This window comes from Enoplosus armatus, chromosome 22 (assembly GCF_043641665.1).
Source record: "Enoplosus armatus isolate fEnoArm2 chromosome 22, fEnoArm2.hap1, whole genome shotgun sequence".
In the NCBI taxonomy this organism is placed as follows: Eukaryota; Metazoa; Chordata; class Actinopteri; order Centrarchiformes; family Enoplosidae; genus Enoplosus; species Enoplosus armatus.
The window spans coordinates 17,464,478-17,480,531 of NC_092201.1; the positions used below are offsets into that span (position 1 = coordinate 17,464,478).

A 16,054-nucleotide genomic window follows, 5' to 3' on the forward strand; every position below is an offset into this window, starting at 1 on the left:
TGACCAAAGATAATGTCCAATTATTGGGAGAGTAGTAGCTTCACTTTGATGGGTTCAGAGCAGTAGGCTGCAAGAGGAGCGCAGGAAGCTGAGATCAGATAAGAACATTTACTAAAGATGCTGGTGATCCTTCACTCTGTTGACACAGGAGAGGCTCAGCTACCTTAAATGACTCCAGTTCCTTTGGGCAGAGGCGCTGCTGACACCTCGATGCTGCGAAACCCTTCCTCCTGGTGTGTTCATCTACAGTGCTTATTTACCGTATAACTGACTCTGAGAAGGGAACCATGAGCTGTAATATATTATTGGGGGGGAGGGTAATGGTGTGCATGTGCCATTCATGGCGATGGAGTTTCAATGATTAAAAAAAAACAAAAAAAAACTTGACCCAGACCCTGTCGGTTTAGGTTTCTGACCGTCACGTGTTTAGTGTTTTGTGTCATAATGTTGCCCATTACGGAAGATAATATGCGTGCATTGGCTGCATAGCGGTGGAGTGATATTTTTAGTCAACAATGTTCCTAAAATGTGTTGCGGCTCTGTCTTCTTAAATCACGGAGAGATTTGCCAAACCAACAAGATGCCACTGAACAGAAAGCTCATACCTGCCAACTCGTCCGGTTCCAGTCCCGTTTCTGTGTCTATCCCACAAATGACAAAGTAGTGGGCGAAGCGGCAGGGCGCCACGCCGGACGCCGCGGAGCTCCCACTCATCCCGGCTTCGGTGTGCAGCGCTGTCCGCTCCTAGTTCTCCAAGCGACACATTTCCAAGGGGTGGGGAACAAAAAGTGAAAACTGGGGACACTGCTTTTCTGTGTCGGTTCCTAGCTGTAAATACGAGCTACGTAGTGTGCCAAAGTTGATTTTGAATGTTGTTCCAGTGATAGTTCGCTCTCGGCGGACCGTTTCAGCGGAGCTTCCCGACACACTACTGCCTGTTGGAGGAGAGAGCGCTGTGAACCTCCGCCGCGGTGGAGCTCGGAGGAGCCGCCTGGTAGGGCGGGATATTCAAATCTCGTCCCCCATTCAGTCCGTTCAGTCTGTTCTCTGACACAGTGTGTTTTTTTTTCTTTTTTCGAACGATGAAACAAAAAGAGGTTATTAGCCCCAGTCCGTTCTCAGTCACGTCTTATTTCACGTCACCGTGCAGCTACAGGCATGTACTGTTTCGCTGTTTCACATTACATCCATGGTGCTACGCTTAGGGACTTTATCGCTTTGCGGAAGAATACAATCAATCATTCCTTCCGTTTGTCATCAGCAGTTATTGGCCAGGGACGTTTATTGGCGCTGAGAACAAGCTATGGGGTAAAAATGTTTTGACTAAATTTAATTACTAACAATACATTAGGCTAAATAAGAATGATATTACAAAATATTGGACACGTATATAATCATTTACAGACCAGCATGGTTGTTGTGTGGCTTTAAACATATGAATAAAACAAACAGCAATGGAAATGGGAATGTTTCAAATTAAATTATTTTACTGTGGTTGCTTGGTGTAGCCCACTTTCTGTGGCCAGCGCATAAGTGTGTCTTTTTAACCCTTACATACTGTTCATATTTTATGCCATCACAGTATTCCCTCATAGTAAGTGTCTATACCAAATTTTCAACTACAGATCTATTTAGAATGTCTAAATAGCCTATTTCACATTAATAAATGTATGATTAATCCTTAATAAATGTTTCAGAGAGCAGGGAGAGTGTATTTTTTAAGTTTTACAATACTCGTTTTTGGAGAAAAATATCATATATAATAGTATATAAATATAATATATATAATAGTATAATATTACACAGTATCATGTCCTGTTTTACATAAGACATAAAAACATAAAAGTCATAATGATTTAAATATATCTTATTGAATTTGAAAATGGCATGAACATTCTGGAACTGTTGGAATTTATAATATAACCATGTTTAACCATTGCAATCATGAAACGCTGTCCTCACTGCTATATCATAAGAAATCATAATTATCAATATTAATTCAACATTTACCACTTAGAACACAAAACATTAAATAATAAAATGCTTAGTTTCTGCTTTCAAAGCAGTGGTAGGAAACTTTACGTGTGTGGAACTTGCATGTGTTTCCCACAATTGCAGCCGGTTGTCCCTGTTTTGCAGTCCTTTGTAGGGCTGAAGTTGCCTCTCCTTCTCTTCTGCCCCCTTGTGTTGGCTTCTTGTGTGAGTTCTTGATCAGGGCCAGGCTCAGATCGCTGCACTGCCCTTACCAATGCTGCTGAAGCTGCTGTGTGGGGAAGCTGTTGTTGCTTTTGCATGCAAGAAGTCACAAGGGCCTTTCCAAGCTCCTCCAAAAAGAACCTCCTCCAGTTCCTCTTACTTGCCCTCCAGGTAGGGTTCAGCTCACTCCATATGACATCCATGGTCTTCCATTCTTGACCATAACGATTGATCCCCTCCATGTTTGTCATTGCAATGACAATTTGTTCAATGGCTGGAGGGAGGAAGAGCTGGAACGTTGACAAAATGACAGATGCATGGGAGATGGCCAGTCTTGTGGGTCCTGGAGTCATTTGAATTACATTTTCCGGTGCCATCCTGCCTGCAACTTGATGTGGAAGTGAGGAGGAGCACTGTTTTTCGACATAAACGTCTGCCTTGCTGCCTGCTCCTCTCCATCAGAGGGGCTGGAATCAGTTTTCTTCCACGTTGTCTTCCTGCTCTGACACATCCTCCTCCAAATCACTATCAACCTCCTCATCTTGGGAGATCAGATCAAGGGCCTGTTGCACACCAAGTCTTGCTGCCATGAAAAGATGGGTAACTAAGTTAAGATGGATTTTCCCCCAGGCGTTTAACTATGTTATGTTATGTGTTATGTTATGTTATGTATTGATTCATATGAAAAATGTATCCGCTTTTGTGGTCCACTGGAACATACAGGAGGCTGCCTGTAGTGGTCAACAAAAACTTGACCAACATGGACATTCATTCTTATCATTCCATAAATAATAACTATTTACTTTTGTTTCTATATCATGTATTACAACTATTACACAAAACCCCATCTTGTAACTTTGCCATGCAAGATGGTCAACTATTGGGAAAAATAAACAAATGTTAAATATTGACAGATGATCGACAGCTGCCATCACAGCTGTTGAAATGTATGATACAATCTGAATACTATGTAGTACCACAACAATTTGTTAAACATGTAACCACCATGACTGGCAATATGGCTACTGCCACTGCTGTTCCTAATCAGACCTGTCACAATATATGGTTTAACACAGTTCAACATCTAAAAATGGAGAGCAACTGTTAAGTCCAAGATATGATATGTCTCCCTCTAGTGGTGTAATAGAGGTACACACAAGCCATACAGCAAGGGATCCATTCAAGACTTTTTATGGATTTTGCCATTTTAAAAAGTACAACATTTTTCATTGTAGCATGGTGTAATCAGAGCTTAAAGTTTCAAGGTTAGACAGTATTCAGAGCAAAAACATTTAATAACTTAATGCTGAATTTTTTACATTTTGGAGGTAGCTGGTAAAAAGAACATTTGTTTCCAATTGACACCAAAACAATGACATTACCACAAATGGCTGATATAACATATTTGCAGTATGTGTATATACATAAATACAGTTAAAATACAGAACATTAAGTTTTTTCTAATTAGGTATAAAGCAGTCATTGTACTATACACAAATGTTTTGGAGAAACAAAGACAGAATCAGTTACAACAATAATAACTGCTGTTTTGGCCCATCAATCACATGGAGTGGGAGTGATACAAACTTGATTCGTAGACACTGGGACCTTTTCCCTCACAGATGGGGACTTGGAGGGGATCTAGTCTTCCTCTCTCTGCCAGGACCTACGATGAAAAATAGCGGGGGGGGGTGTTACACCTGTATCTCAGAAACCAGAAAACCTGGTGAAACTACATAGTGCATTGGTGGCTGTACAACAACAAACAATTGTGCATTGAGCATTGTTTGGGAAAATGTTTACGATCACCTTTTGTTGGCTTTGCCACTATTTGCTTTTCTGACCACTTGTATCCTTCACCCACGGAGTATCCTATGGTAAGAAAGAGGGTTGGGAATACATGTTAAGATTAGAGACATTAAAAATAACTTTTGATTAGACCATCATGAATTTATTAGGGCAATTAAAAATACATTTTAGAAACTTCAAAAGAACACACTTTGTTCCTTTGGGGCTTCCAAACTTCTGGCCTTTTTCAACTCTCTGGCAGCAATCTGGGTCTTCTTCATCAGGGGGGCTGCAGACTTGTGGGGGTTGTGCCTCTGTCCGGGTGCCCTGTCAAAGTGACTAGGTCCTGGCCTAGCTTTCCTACCCGAATTATGATTCGTGGTTCTCAAGTCCTCCTCCATCCCCAGGCTAGTTTTTCTGTCTCTCCTGGTTGGGTAAAAACTATCCTGCCAGTCTTTGATCACTTGATTCCTTGCTGATGATTGCATGGTTGCAGAAGATGATAGGCCTTTTGTGGGAGTGTTTGGATGATCTAATGTTGAGGGGTAGCTACAAGAGTGAAACCGTTGTAGTTTGGATGAAGACAAATGTTGTCTGGGAATAGATGTACTCTGCTTAGATTTAGGAAGACTAGAGGAGGCGGCGGTTTCGCCAAACTGAGACAACCCTCTTGAGGAGGCTGAGCTTTGTCTGGCTTCAGAAAGCTTTCCACTTGTGGAAGGCAAGCTACTCAAGGAGGTGGACAAGCCTTCCAGGCTAGGTAACGAAAGTTGTCTTGAAAACAGTGTGGGTTTTGTTACATTGGCCTGAACCGTATTTTTTGTAGCATGGTGTCCATCATTTGCAGGTTTTGAGTTGGACACAAATCTTCCTTTTTTATTTCTGTACAAATGCCTCGTATCCTTTTCAAAGGAGCCAGTCTGTTTTGTTGGTGTGGAGGTCTTTGGAGCCAGAGTTTCAGCTTTGCTCTGCCCGTGGACTCTAGATTCTTTGACTAGTTTTAAGTAGTGAGAAGACTTCAGAACAACAAGGCGAGGAATCACAGTATTGGCACTCAAAGTGGAGTCTGCCTCCTTGTCCACAGACTGGGGCTGCTTCTCTGGTGAATATTTAGATGCCAGTGTGTTGTTTTCAGACTTTTGGTTGACAGTTCCACAATGATGATCCACAGTTTCAGTTGAACGTCTGTTTTGTGTAGCAAATAAGGAATCACCACTGTCCTCTGATCCTGAGTGTATATTCTTCACCTTCTTTTTGCTGAAATTGCCTTTTTTAACCACTTTGTCAGAATTGGGGAAAAAGATTCCTCTTTTTGAGGTTGTCCGTTTGATGGTCTTGTGCTGAACATGCTCAGAGCCACCTTTAGCGTCAATCAGGTGTCCACTCTTTTTTATACTGTCTGACAGGTCAGAGCATGCATCCAGCATCACTTCTTTTAACTGTGTATCATGAAGTTTAGACTGGTGCTGTGGCAGTGATGAGTCTGCAGGAGACAGCCTGGTTTCTTGGGGTTTTTCCTTATAAGTTCCGTAGTCACTGTCCACAGTTTCAGGTGAACGTCTCTTTTGTTGAACACATGGGGCATCACCACGGTCCACTGACCCTGAAGAGAATAATCTCTTCCTGTTTGCCCTCTTTTTGCAGTATTGGTCATAGCCATCCTCTGTGTCAGAGTCAAGGATTATTAAAATTTCCTTTTTTGTGTTCTTCAGTCTGTTTGTCTTTTGTTGAACTTGTTCAGAGACGACTTTGGTTTCGATCAGCTGCCCACGCTTTTCTGTACTGTATGACAGGTCAGAGCATGCATTCTGCGTCACTTCTTTAAACTGCGTATCATGAAGTTCAGACTGACACTGTGGTGCTAGTGAGTCTGCAGATAGCGGTCTGTTTTTTTTAAGTGTTTCTTTTACAGTTCTATACTGCCTGCCCACAGTTTCAGGTGAATGTCTCTTTTGTTGACTACGTGGGGTATCTCCACTACTCTCTGAGCCTGAAGAGAATAATCTCTTACCATTTGCCTTCTTTTTGCAGTTTTGATAAACTTCATCCTCTGTGTCAGAATCAAGGATTATTATTTCATCCTTTTTTGAAATCTTTTCTCTTTTGGTCTTGGGTTGAACGTGATTACAGCCAGCTTTGGCTTCAATCTGCCGTCTAAGTTTGTCCAACTTCCCGGTTTGACCTTTTTGCACATTTGTAACCTCATCTTTGTCCTCTTTTTCAGACACAGGATCTTCTGTCTCCAGGGGCAGAGGTGCTGACCTCTTCAAGAACTGCCTGGATACTGTCAAATAGTTGTGTTCTGATCCAGATGAATAATCACAACTGTCTTCAGTTTCACTGCTGTCTTCAGGCCCAGAGAAAGATTCTGTCCTGTTCTGAGGTGTATGTGGTTCTCCCTCAGAGTCAGATGGGCTCCTGCCCGATGCCACCTCAAATGTATTCTTAAATTGTACAACTTTCGTATGTAGAAAGCTCTCAATTGTGTCAAACACCTCTATCTGAGAAGAAGCATGAGCTGGTACTGGTTTTAAATGTAACTCGCTTGTTGTGGGACTTGTGTCACACAGCATTTCTTTGTCTCCAGTTTCACCATCATCTAGCAGAACATTTTCTGGGCCATTCTGGTCTTCATCTTCTGGTTCAAATTTAAGGTCTGACATGCTTATAGGTATGACTATCCAGTCATTAATCTGATCATCAGTCTCATCTTCATCTTTCAAAACAGAGGAAGGATTACATGAAATAGAGTGATTTGTTTGCCATCCCCGATGTCTCTTACTGTCACATTTAGGACATAAATCTTCCGTTTCAACAAAACACAGACAAGAGAAATGGTGTGCTATATCAAGTGTTTCCGTCTTGGGTGAAACCTGCTTCTTTGGAATCAGTTTCTCATCTGAAATGATTTCCATCTTCATCTGAGCCTGACCCTGCACATGTCCATAGCCTTTATTTTCAAATGGCGACTGCTTATTGTTGTGTTCAGGTACTTGTGTAGGCGTAGGCCTCTCCACAGACATATTCTCAATCTGTGGATTTTCATCTTCACTTATGTCTTCAAAACATAATGCAAAGTTTAATTCCTCATGATCTGTGTTTGGGAGTTTTTTGGCCAGCTGTGATATGTCTTCATCATCTGAAATGTCTTCATATTGTGGATCTTTTAAAATTTTCACAGAGCGTGCTTCCTCACCCTCCTTGTTTTCAGATACCACTGAACCTGACTTGGTTTGAAGATCCTCTGACACATCAGTCACACCAGTCAAACCTTGCACATTGTCCAACCCAACTGTTTCCAATGGTTTTAGGCCTGTATGTCCTTTCTCCTTCCCGGTTATGTATTTGGGAGCCCAAAGACCACCAGGAACTTGGTCTGTGTCATCCAAGTTCTTGTTGATAGTTACCCGAAGAGGCTTGTACTCTTCTTGTGACGAGCTGCAGTTGTGCGTTAAACTGGGGTGCTTCTCAGTCAGTTCATCGAAAGTCACTCCAGGCACTGTGGTGAGAACCACTGGAATCTCATCTTCATTCTTTGTGCAAGTGGCAGCAACATTCATCATAATTCGTGGATATTCTGTGGATGTAAAGAGATGAATATTATGTAGATCCCCATTCCAATATTGTTGCAGTATGACTTTAGAGAAGTTGTCCACCTTTGCAATGGTCTCTACATTCTCCAGACTAGCAATCAGCTCCTTTAGTGCAGCTAATGAATAATGAAGAGTGGTCATGCCATTCTGCAAGTACTTATCATACCATTTACTATGGAAACCATCATCATTGCTACGGACAAATGTTTTATCTTCGTAGTCATCTAAACAAACGTGTTTGTCATTGCTATTTGCAGGCACAGTTACATCCAAGTGTTTTTTTACTGGCAAATCAAAATCTGCCGATGCACTCTTCTCAACAGATTCATATTTAGGAGCATGTGTTGAGTTTCCTACAGCAGAAACTAGTGTACCTGTTAACTCAGCATTTGTTTTGCTGCACTTTGAAGGGTCCTCGTCAAGTGCTTGTCCAACTGCGGCACTGCACTGCCCAATCACAGCATAGTTGAGACTTTGCCTCTCCACATCTTCTTTGACAGAGGCAGAGGTTGTGGGGACATTGGCAACACTGTTGGACTTTGGCATGACGCAGTCAGACTGGAGTGTGAAGTCCCTGTCATTCGTGCAGAAATTCCTCCCCTTATGAGAGTGGGTGTGTCCATAACCTCTATTTTTCTGAGTTAAAGCGGTCCGAAAATATGCAAGCCTTTTTGAAATATAGTCTTGTATTTGGTCATCTGTAGGTAGTTCCGTTTCTCCAACTGTCGATACTTTGTCTGTGGATGGCTGGCTGCTGGGAGAGGGAGAGGAGACCTGCTTCTGATGGGGGGTGGAATGAGTTCCTCCTGAATTATCTAGTTTTTGTGTTCTAGTCGGTCCACAGTTTAGAGCAGCTAATGAACTTCTCACTTGCTGATTCTTGCAGTGTCTTTCATCTGAAAAATTATCACTAGTATTCAGTTCAATGTTGGCACTAGTTTCCTTTGACAAAGAAGACCGGGTGGTAAAAAAGGATTTGAAATCTGGAGGATTTCCTTTCAATAAGGCACGCAGCAGTGGGCAAGATCTCCGTTTGCACTCAGGCACAGAAGAACGTAGATCCTCTGAGGTAAAGCTCTGTGCTGTGACTCCAAAGCCATCTCCCCGAGGTGCTGCAGAACTGGTAACAGCTGATAGGGTACAATTTAAATGTTGTCTTTGCTGCAGTCCCATATTATTGTTCAAATTTTGCTTGGAATCTTCCTTTTGTTGTCCACTGTACAGGTGTAACATTGTTGTCCTGAGCTTATGTGAGAGCACCAATGTTACTGGCCCCTCCTTGGCTGCATGGACATCCAAATCACATTGCATGTAGAGCAATCTTTCAAGTGATGACTTCAGTTAAGTGCTTCTCAGGTCTAGGAAATAAATAAAAAAGGAAAATTAGTGGTTGGCTGGTTTCACGTTCAATACACAGGGTTTCCCCCAGAAAAGTTGTTCGGCCTGGTGGCAAGTATCTTTTGACACGGGCCGGCGTCCCGGTTTGGGGGATTTGCAAACATGACAAAGTAAGGTGTCGTTAGAAATAAATCATTTATTCAACACACATTAAAAAAAAAAAAATTGGCCCAGAGGGCGGACCATTTAGGCCCGGTGGGCTGCCGGGCTTGCAATACACTGGCGGAAACCATGATACAACACATAGGTCTCGTCCACGAGGGAAACTTATCAACCATAACTTAACGTGAATCCTTTGTCTCTGGTTCTGCTTTTGTTTCGACTTAGTCCCCACGCTTCGGGGGAAGAGTTCCTGAACTTAAATTTGGGCACTGCTCAGGAGGTGGTACTAAATCTAAGTTCCAGGTACTCTTGAGGGGAAAGAAATACAAGAGCTGATTTGCAACATGGCAAACACCACAATTAATAATGCAGGACGTATTTAGATAAGCATTACAAGGACGTTTTTTTCAAATATATACACACATTCTGATTCAGAATGTGATGTGCGTTTCCCTGCCTTGTTAGGTCTCTGTTGTCTCCGTCTGTATTTTCAAAAATCACATTTTGGTAATGTTTTTAATGTATTGTATTTCCAGTAGCGAGCAATTTTTCCCACCAAGTACTAGGGCTGCACAACCAAACGCTGTGTCACCATTTTATTTTCTCTTAAAAAAAACAAGCTCAGAAATGACTGTGGCGCTGCATTCGACAGTTGGTTCAACAGTCTCTTCAGTCTCCTTTCAGTCTTTGCATTCAGGAGTAAACTAAGCAGTTTCTTGGACTGTATGGAGAAGAGAGAGCAGGACTGGCAGCCCACAGGGACAGCCACATGATTCTGAACTTGTTTTAAACCCCCTGGCGTTTCAATAGACAATACTACAACAGACTGCCTGTTATTACTAGGACATATTTCACATAATAAAGCCCTTTCTATCAACTGTTTGAAAAAGAACTTTGCAGAGCCAGCTTTTTTCTTATCACCGCTGCTCAATGACGCTTGGGGAGGATGCATTCTTTCCTCATATTCCTGTTACAGTAAGGAATATGGCGAATGAGCCACTGTGGAATGTTTACATTAAAAAAAAAGAATGACCAAAATGTTTTCTGCTGTATCGAAAACGTACCCAACAGTGATCTCAAAACCAAGGTATGTACCTTACGCCGCTACTTATTGGATGCCCAAAAAAGAAGGCCTTGTCATATTTAACTTACATGGGTAGTAATGTTAGCCTCGACACCTAACTGAACACTGAAAGTGAGCTAGCTAGCACACACAGCTAGACAAGCTAAACAACACACGTTATGTCTCTACGGTTTTCAGTAGAGCCCGACCAATTGGCCTATCACAGATGTGTCGTGGGAGTGTATATGTTGTTCAGTGTTGGGTACCTGCTAATACAGAGGATATATTTACATAAACGTTAATCCGAGATATGGGTGTCAGTTTCGTTTTAATTTTCCTTTGATAGTCCGACAGCCATTAACCTGTAACTATCCAGTTAATTTTTAAGAAAAAACACAAAATGACGTGAAAATACAAGACGCGCGTTCCTTTTAGTCCGGCTTTCAGTGTCACGGTGGTGGGGTGGCTGTGGCTGCAGTGCTTCACCAGCCTCCCAGCAGCAACAATCAGGAGAGACACATAACTGTTGAGGCCGTCGTTGATGGTCGATTGTGTGCGCATGACATGAGACAGAGCGCCAGGGGATGCGAGCGGGGGAGTCTTTGCAGTTATCATGGACGCAGGCCAACAACAAAGATAATGGTCATGTAGCTTTCATTTAAGAGAGCTTCCCACCTGTCGGTGGCTCAGAGCTAAATTAGTTTGTCTGCCCCAGCTAGCTTGACTTTTCACATCCTTCTCCTCAGTGTTTTTCAACGTGTTTAGTTTATAACGTACTTAGGTTCGAGGTACCAAACTAGCTCTTTGAATCCCTTGCCATCTACATATCGGTCTCAATATTCGGCACACAACCTGGGTGATGGCTTCGGACTGGCGCGCATCACCCCCCCCCCCTCCCCCTCCCCCCAGCTAACAGCGACGTGATCTATGGCTGCGAGCCATCCTCAGACATGGCAGCCGTGTACTCGTTCTTAATGTGGTACAGCGTAATGCTAGTACTACTACTGAACTGAAGAGTAACATCACACAATTTAAATTTGACTTTGTTGCCTTTCTGGAGGAAATGATCCCACACCAAACTTCGTTTAGCGCACTTAATTTTTAACTGCATAAACGGTCAAAAATATTTGTGGTAGTTAACCGATTAACAGTTTACCGTTAACATCCCTAATCTGACACAATGAACCCACTGTAGCTTTCTAAATCCGGCCCACCTTATTATTCACTAGCTACTTTATCCAAATAATGAAGGCCTTGAATCAAATGATAATTTGTTATTCATATGATATGAATGAAAATGTATCTGACAGAGTGCGACCACTGAACCTGAGGTGACGCAATGTGCTGTTGTAGGGACTACAAAAACACTTGCAGCTGGACAGCGGTGTTACAGAGTGATGACTCTTTTGCCTCATAAACAATCTTTGGCAGAGTACAGACACCAGCTCTCAGAGAGCACACAAACCTGACAATTATAGTTTTGGCCTCAACTGAAATCACTGAATTAATGTTATTGAGCAACAGCTGCTGCCAATGACGTTTGTCATTTTAACCAATGAAAGCGACAGTCGAAGTGAAGGCGAGGTAACAGCTTTGTTGTGGTCGCTTAGCGGATCCGTGTATTTTGCCAACCCGATTACATGGGCGAAGCAATTTCACATTCACGCACCAATTTTCACTCACATTTGGATCGAAAGGCTCGGCTTAGCCCTAGTTTTATTATCGAGTCTCTAATTGTTGAGTTGCACCAACACACACCGTCCTCCTTATGTCCGCTGGGGTCTCTCACGACGTCCGGGGACTACTGTGAATCCGGCATCGATTCTGCCATCTCACTTCAGGGCCTCAGCAGGTGTTCTTCCTGCAGAGCTCCTGTCAGGATAAAGCCAATGTCCACAAATTAGGCTTCAATTGCGGTTTATGAATTTAATTGTTGCAGAAATTCTTACCCTTTGTGCTCATAACTGTGTAATCACCTCTATTGACCTCTTCTATTTTCCCTTGTGTGAAAGATGGATGTAACTATCTCATAAAGACAGAGGCTGCATCCAGGGGAGGAAGTGAATACCAGAGAGGAACAGAGCATTCGGTTCCTCTCCTCAAGGCCATCTCCACTTGTCTGATAAGCAAAAGAATTGTCTTCAATGAGTGTGATATATGTCAGCAAGAATGCAAGCCTCCACCCATCTGGCATTATAAAAGTCTCAGGTGAACTCTGTATTTTTGGAACATTTGCACTGCAGACCCTCTCAGAACACCATTTCAGACGGTGTTCCTGAGTTTGTTTTAGAATTTTCCTAACATTAATGCAGAAATAAGGAGGGCAAAGCATACAACTCAAAAACAACTATGATTGGAAATTGAGAATATATGAAAACCTGAATAATTTAGTCGATGCTGAACAGTCCAGTGTCCGTATTGGGAGAGAAAAACAGCCAGGCCTAGCAATCCTTCCTTTATTGCCGAACTGAGGAACGTGTAGAAAACCCCACGATCTTATCCAAAATCCACAAGGTATTTCAAAAGTCCACAGTCCGTGTTGGCAGAGTGAGCGAAAGAACGCTAATGCAAATCGCAATCCACAACTGGTTGGAAAATGGTTAATCCTCCCAATGCTCGACCTTCTTCATTTTACAGCTGTAGGCTTGTATCAAAGTCCCTTTTGGTGCTCACCAACACCGCCTCGCAAAATGAACAAAGTCCAGTAAATTAATCCTCTGAAGTGGTCAATCCAGTAAGGTAATCCAAACTTGCTCAAAGATCTTCAAGGGAGAAAGAACGTCGACTGCTCCCGGACTCATTCTTTTATACTACACATCGTCGACAAGATTTGCGTCGTCGAGAACATTTTATGTGTAACTGTGTGTGTGTGTGTGTTAGTCACTTTGGCAGATTTGTGTGCAAGTGTGTGCGGTTACACGGTTGCTGCACTTCCCCCTTTTGCCTCTCCCCCAGACTTTCCAACCAGATGTCAGAGGTCATGATTCTGATCTAAGCAACTTTTACCCGAGAGTTTAACTTTACTTGTTCCTACACATTTTTGTATTATAAATTCAACAATACAAAATCAATCAAGCAGCAAACACAGTCGTGTCAATAAATCACTACATTCATATGTTACTCTTGATACAACGACTAGTGCATAATCATCTCATACTTGTTTTGTGGTTACATGCTCTTACATGCTCTACACGCAGTAGGAAATCAACTGACACCCCCAGCCACAGGGAGAGTGTCTCTTAGTCCCAAGAGTTTTTTGTGTGTGTTTTTACCATAAGCAGGCCTTTTGTGCTCGCTCACACGCTCACACACACACACACACACACACACACACACACACATTAACCAGTTGAAGGCTATTGGGTCCATAACGTTAAAAACACTTTGCCTTTTTTTGTATTCGCCACACATGGTCATGTATCTTTGTGGGGACGTTTGAGGTCCCCAGCTGCAGGCAATTAATCAAAGACAAGGAGATGCCATGATGCTAGCTTCCCCAGGTGGTTCAAGTCGACTTAAATGGAGGTCTCATTAATTATTCATGCCAACTACAAATGCGACGAGGGACGAGGAAAGCGAATAAAAACAACGTTACCACACGTTCTCTGAGAAAAAGAAACAAAAAAAAACAAAAAAACAAAACAAAACACGGTGACCCGGTTTTTGTGTCTCAAAGTAAACGAAACCGAAAGTGCGTCACAAGCAGACGGACGTGCATTATGTCAAATAAATGCTTCTTGGCGTGTTCGCCGTTTCTCACGTTTAAACAAAAGCTTAAAAGAAAAAAGAAGAAAAAAAAACAGAGTCGAAGAGTGCTCTGGCGCTCTACGTTACTCACCGTATCTCCGCACGTCACCGCTGTGAAGGTCCTCTTAAGTCAAATTTCACCGCGTAGCAAATGAGAGAGATCCCATCGGAAGCGTGGCTGTCAGTTGACGCCCGAGAGTCCGAACTGAAAGCTCCACAGGTCAGCGCGGAGGGCGGCAGCCGACCGGAGTATTATATTACGCTCAGCGTGAGCTCTGATTGGTGGTGGGGGGTTTGGAAGGGGTGTGTATCAATGGATGAAGAGGGCTAAACATGAAGTGAGCTTCAAGCCGAAATGTAATCGCAACCCGCGCTTTAGACTCCAATAAGGTTGTATCTCAAGTGTACTCTCCTTTGTTATTATTGTTATTATTATTATTATTATTATTATCATCATCAGATGTATGAATCTTAACTCTGAAGGTGTTGCTGAAGGGAAGTGCATGTGAAACAGCCACTTGTCTCTAGTAAAGAAGTCTGCCCCGCTCATTTTCAATCTCTCTCTTTCTCTCAGTGTCATCAGAAGTCCAGGTCTGGGCCAGAGTTTGAGTCTTGGACCTCTTCACCAACACTTAGTCTTCTGTAGGACTAAGTAGCTCTTGGAGTCTCAAACAGGTTCACAGAATTCACTGGAGACGATCAGAGTTCGACGCAAAGGAGTTTTATTCTTCGACAGAGATAAGAACCAGAGCCAGTCCCAGAATCTGACTGGGGAAATGTGTTATGCACAAGTTCTTACATAGTCCAACAAGCCCTGCCTTCTGGTGGGGGTTTTCTCCACCTTTTTTCTAAAAAAAAAAAAATTCATCATTGCTGGGTAAATACTGGTGTAATCTCTCTCAAATTTGGGATGGTCCAGCCCCCAGGCATGTCCAGGCATATCTCTGATTCCAATATGTTGGGGATTTTCCCGCAAATGGGCTGGACTGTTTTTTTTTAAACCTTTATGATTTTCAGTTTACATGCTAAAACAAACACAATGTCTTTATTCATGCAAACTTAACACTAGGTATGGATATAGTTGATTATGCGGAGTCCATTTTACTATTTATTTTTACTATTTACTATTTACAGAGCACTTTTTAACTTCAACACCGTCTATCTGCTTGTGTGTGTGTGTGTGTGTGTGCCTGCTTGTCTCTTGCTCTTGTGGTGGAAAACCTACTTATTCTAAAATATTACTTATAATCAAACATATATCTATTGTCCTCATATAACCTTTGTACGAACTGCATAATGTGTAACCACTTGCTAATTGCAAAAAAAAAAAAAGCACAAAAAAGGCACAGTTGATTAAAGAACAAATTGGAGAGTCAGAGGAAAATTCTAATTGCATGACACTAGAAAAGTCACTCAGTCACTCAGAGGGAGCAGACACAGCAACAGAAACAAGGTGTAGGCGAGGAGGTCCAATTGTGTAGAGTTAACCAGAGGAAAATGGCGCTAGGACAAGAGGTCCTGTTGAAAAATAGTTGACTTAACAAAAGAAAAACTGCAGTTACCCTTAACCCGAGGGGAAAGAAGAGAAAATTAAACTAAACTAAATAAACATTAAATTTAGAGTGAAACGAAATGAAACATGCTATTATTGATGACTATTCTCAAACGCAAAGTCAATGTAGAAAGACAAGGCTGGCAGCAGCAGTGCCGCAGCAGCAACGGGAAGGTGTATGAGAGGTTGATAAAGGAGATAAGGAAATAAACAGAAAAAAGGGCAAAAGGCTACCCGAAAATTCCTACTTAGGGCTGGCGCCCAGTTTCCTCAGCTGAATCATTCTAAAATACATGAGCCTTGAACTAGATGCATTGGGATAGGAAGATAACATCATCCTGGGCTTTTGCCATATGGGCAAAACCCGCAGACTAATTTATTTTTCTAAAAACAATGCATAACATTTAAGGACTTTTTGTGTAGTGTGTAGTGGGAAACACATTCCTTTCTCACCCTGAAGAGTTCATTTTAGGTCACAGGCATTTGCTGTAGTGCCCTCTGACCCTGGCAAAAGGACCATAGCCTTTTTTAGGTGTTCTCAGCGGTGTGCTTTCAGCCGTCTGGAATTACTTTACTTTTACTACTTTTATCATGGCCTTGTTCCCTACAAGGTGA

At 42.3% G+C, this 16,054-nt stretch overlaps 1 protein-coding gene and 1 long non-coding RNA gene across 3 annotated transcripts in view; both read right to left on the reverse strand.

Moving 5' to 3' along the window:
• The window catches only part of dennd5b (DENN/MADD domain containing 5B), a 76,988-nt gene extending 76,274 nt beyond the window's left edge, over nucleotides 1-714 (reverse strand). For both annotated transcript variants that reach the window (XM_070928858.1, XM_070928857.1), the window contains exon 1: nucleotides 606-714. In XM_070928858.1, coding sequence (XP_070784959.1) covers nucleotides 606-714 — 109 coding nt within the window. The remainder of the gene's footprint in view (nucleotides 1-605) is intronic.
• Nucleotides 715-3,346: 2,632 nt separating this feature from the next.
• LOC139305086 (uncharacterized) lies at nucleotides 3,347-6,745 on the reverse strand. Its single transcript, XR_011599219.1, has 3 exons — nucleotides 4,196-6,745; nucleotides 4,006-4,068; nucleotides 3,347-3,862 (listed from the first exon to the last, which is right to left on the reverse strand). It is a non-coding gene; the product is annotated as an uncharacterized lncRNA (long non-coding RNA).
• Nucleotides 6,746-16,054: the final 9,309 nt, after the last annotated feature.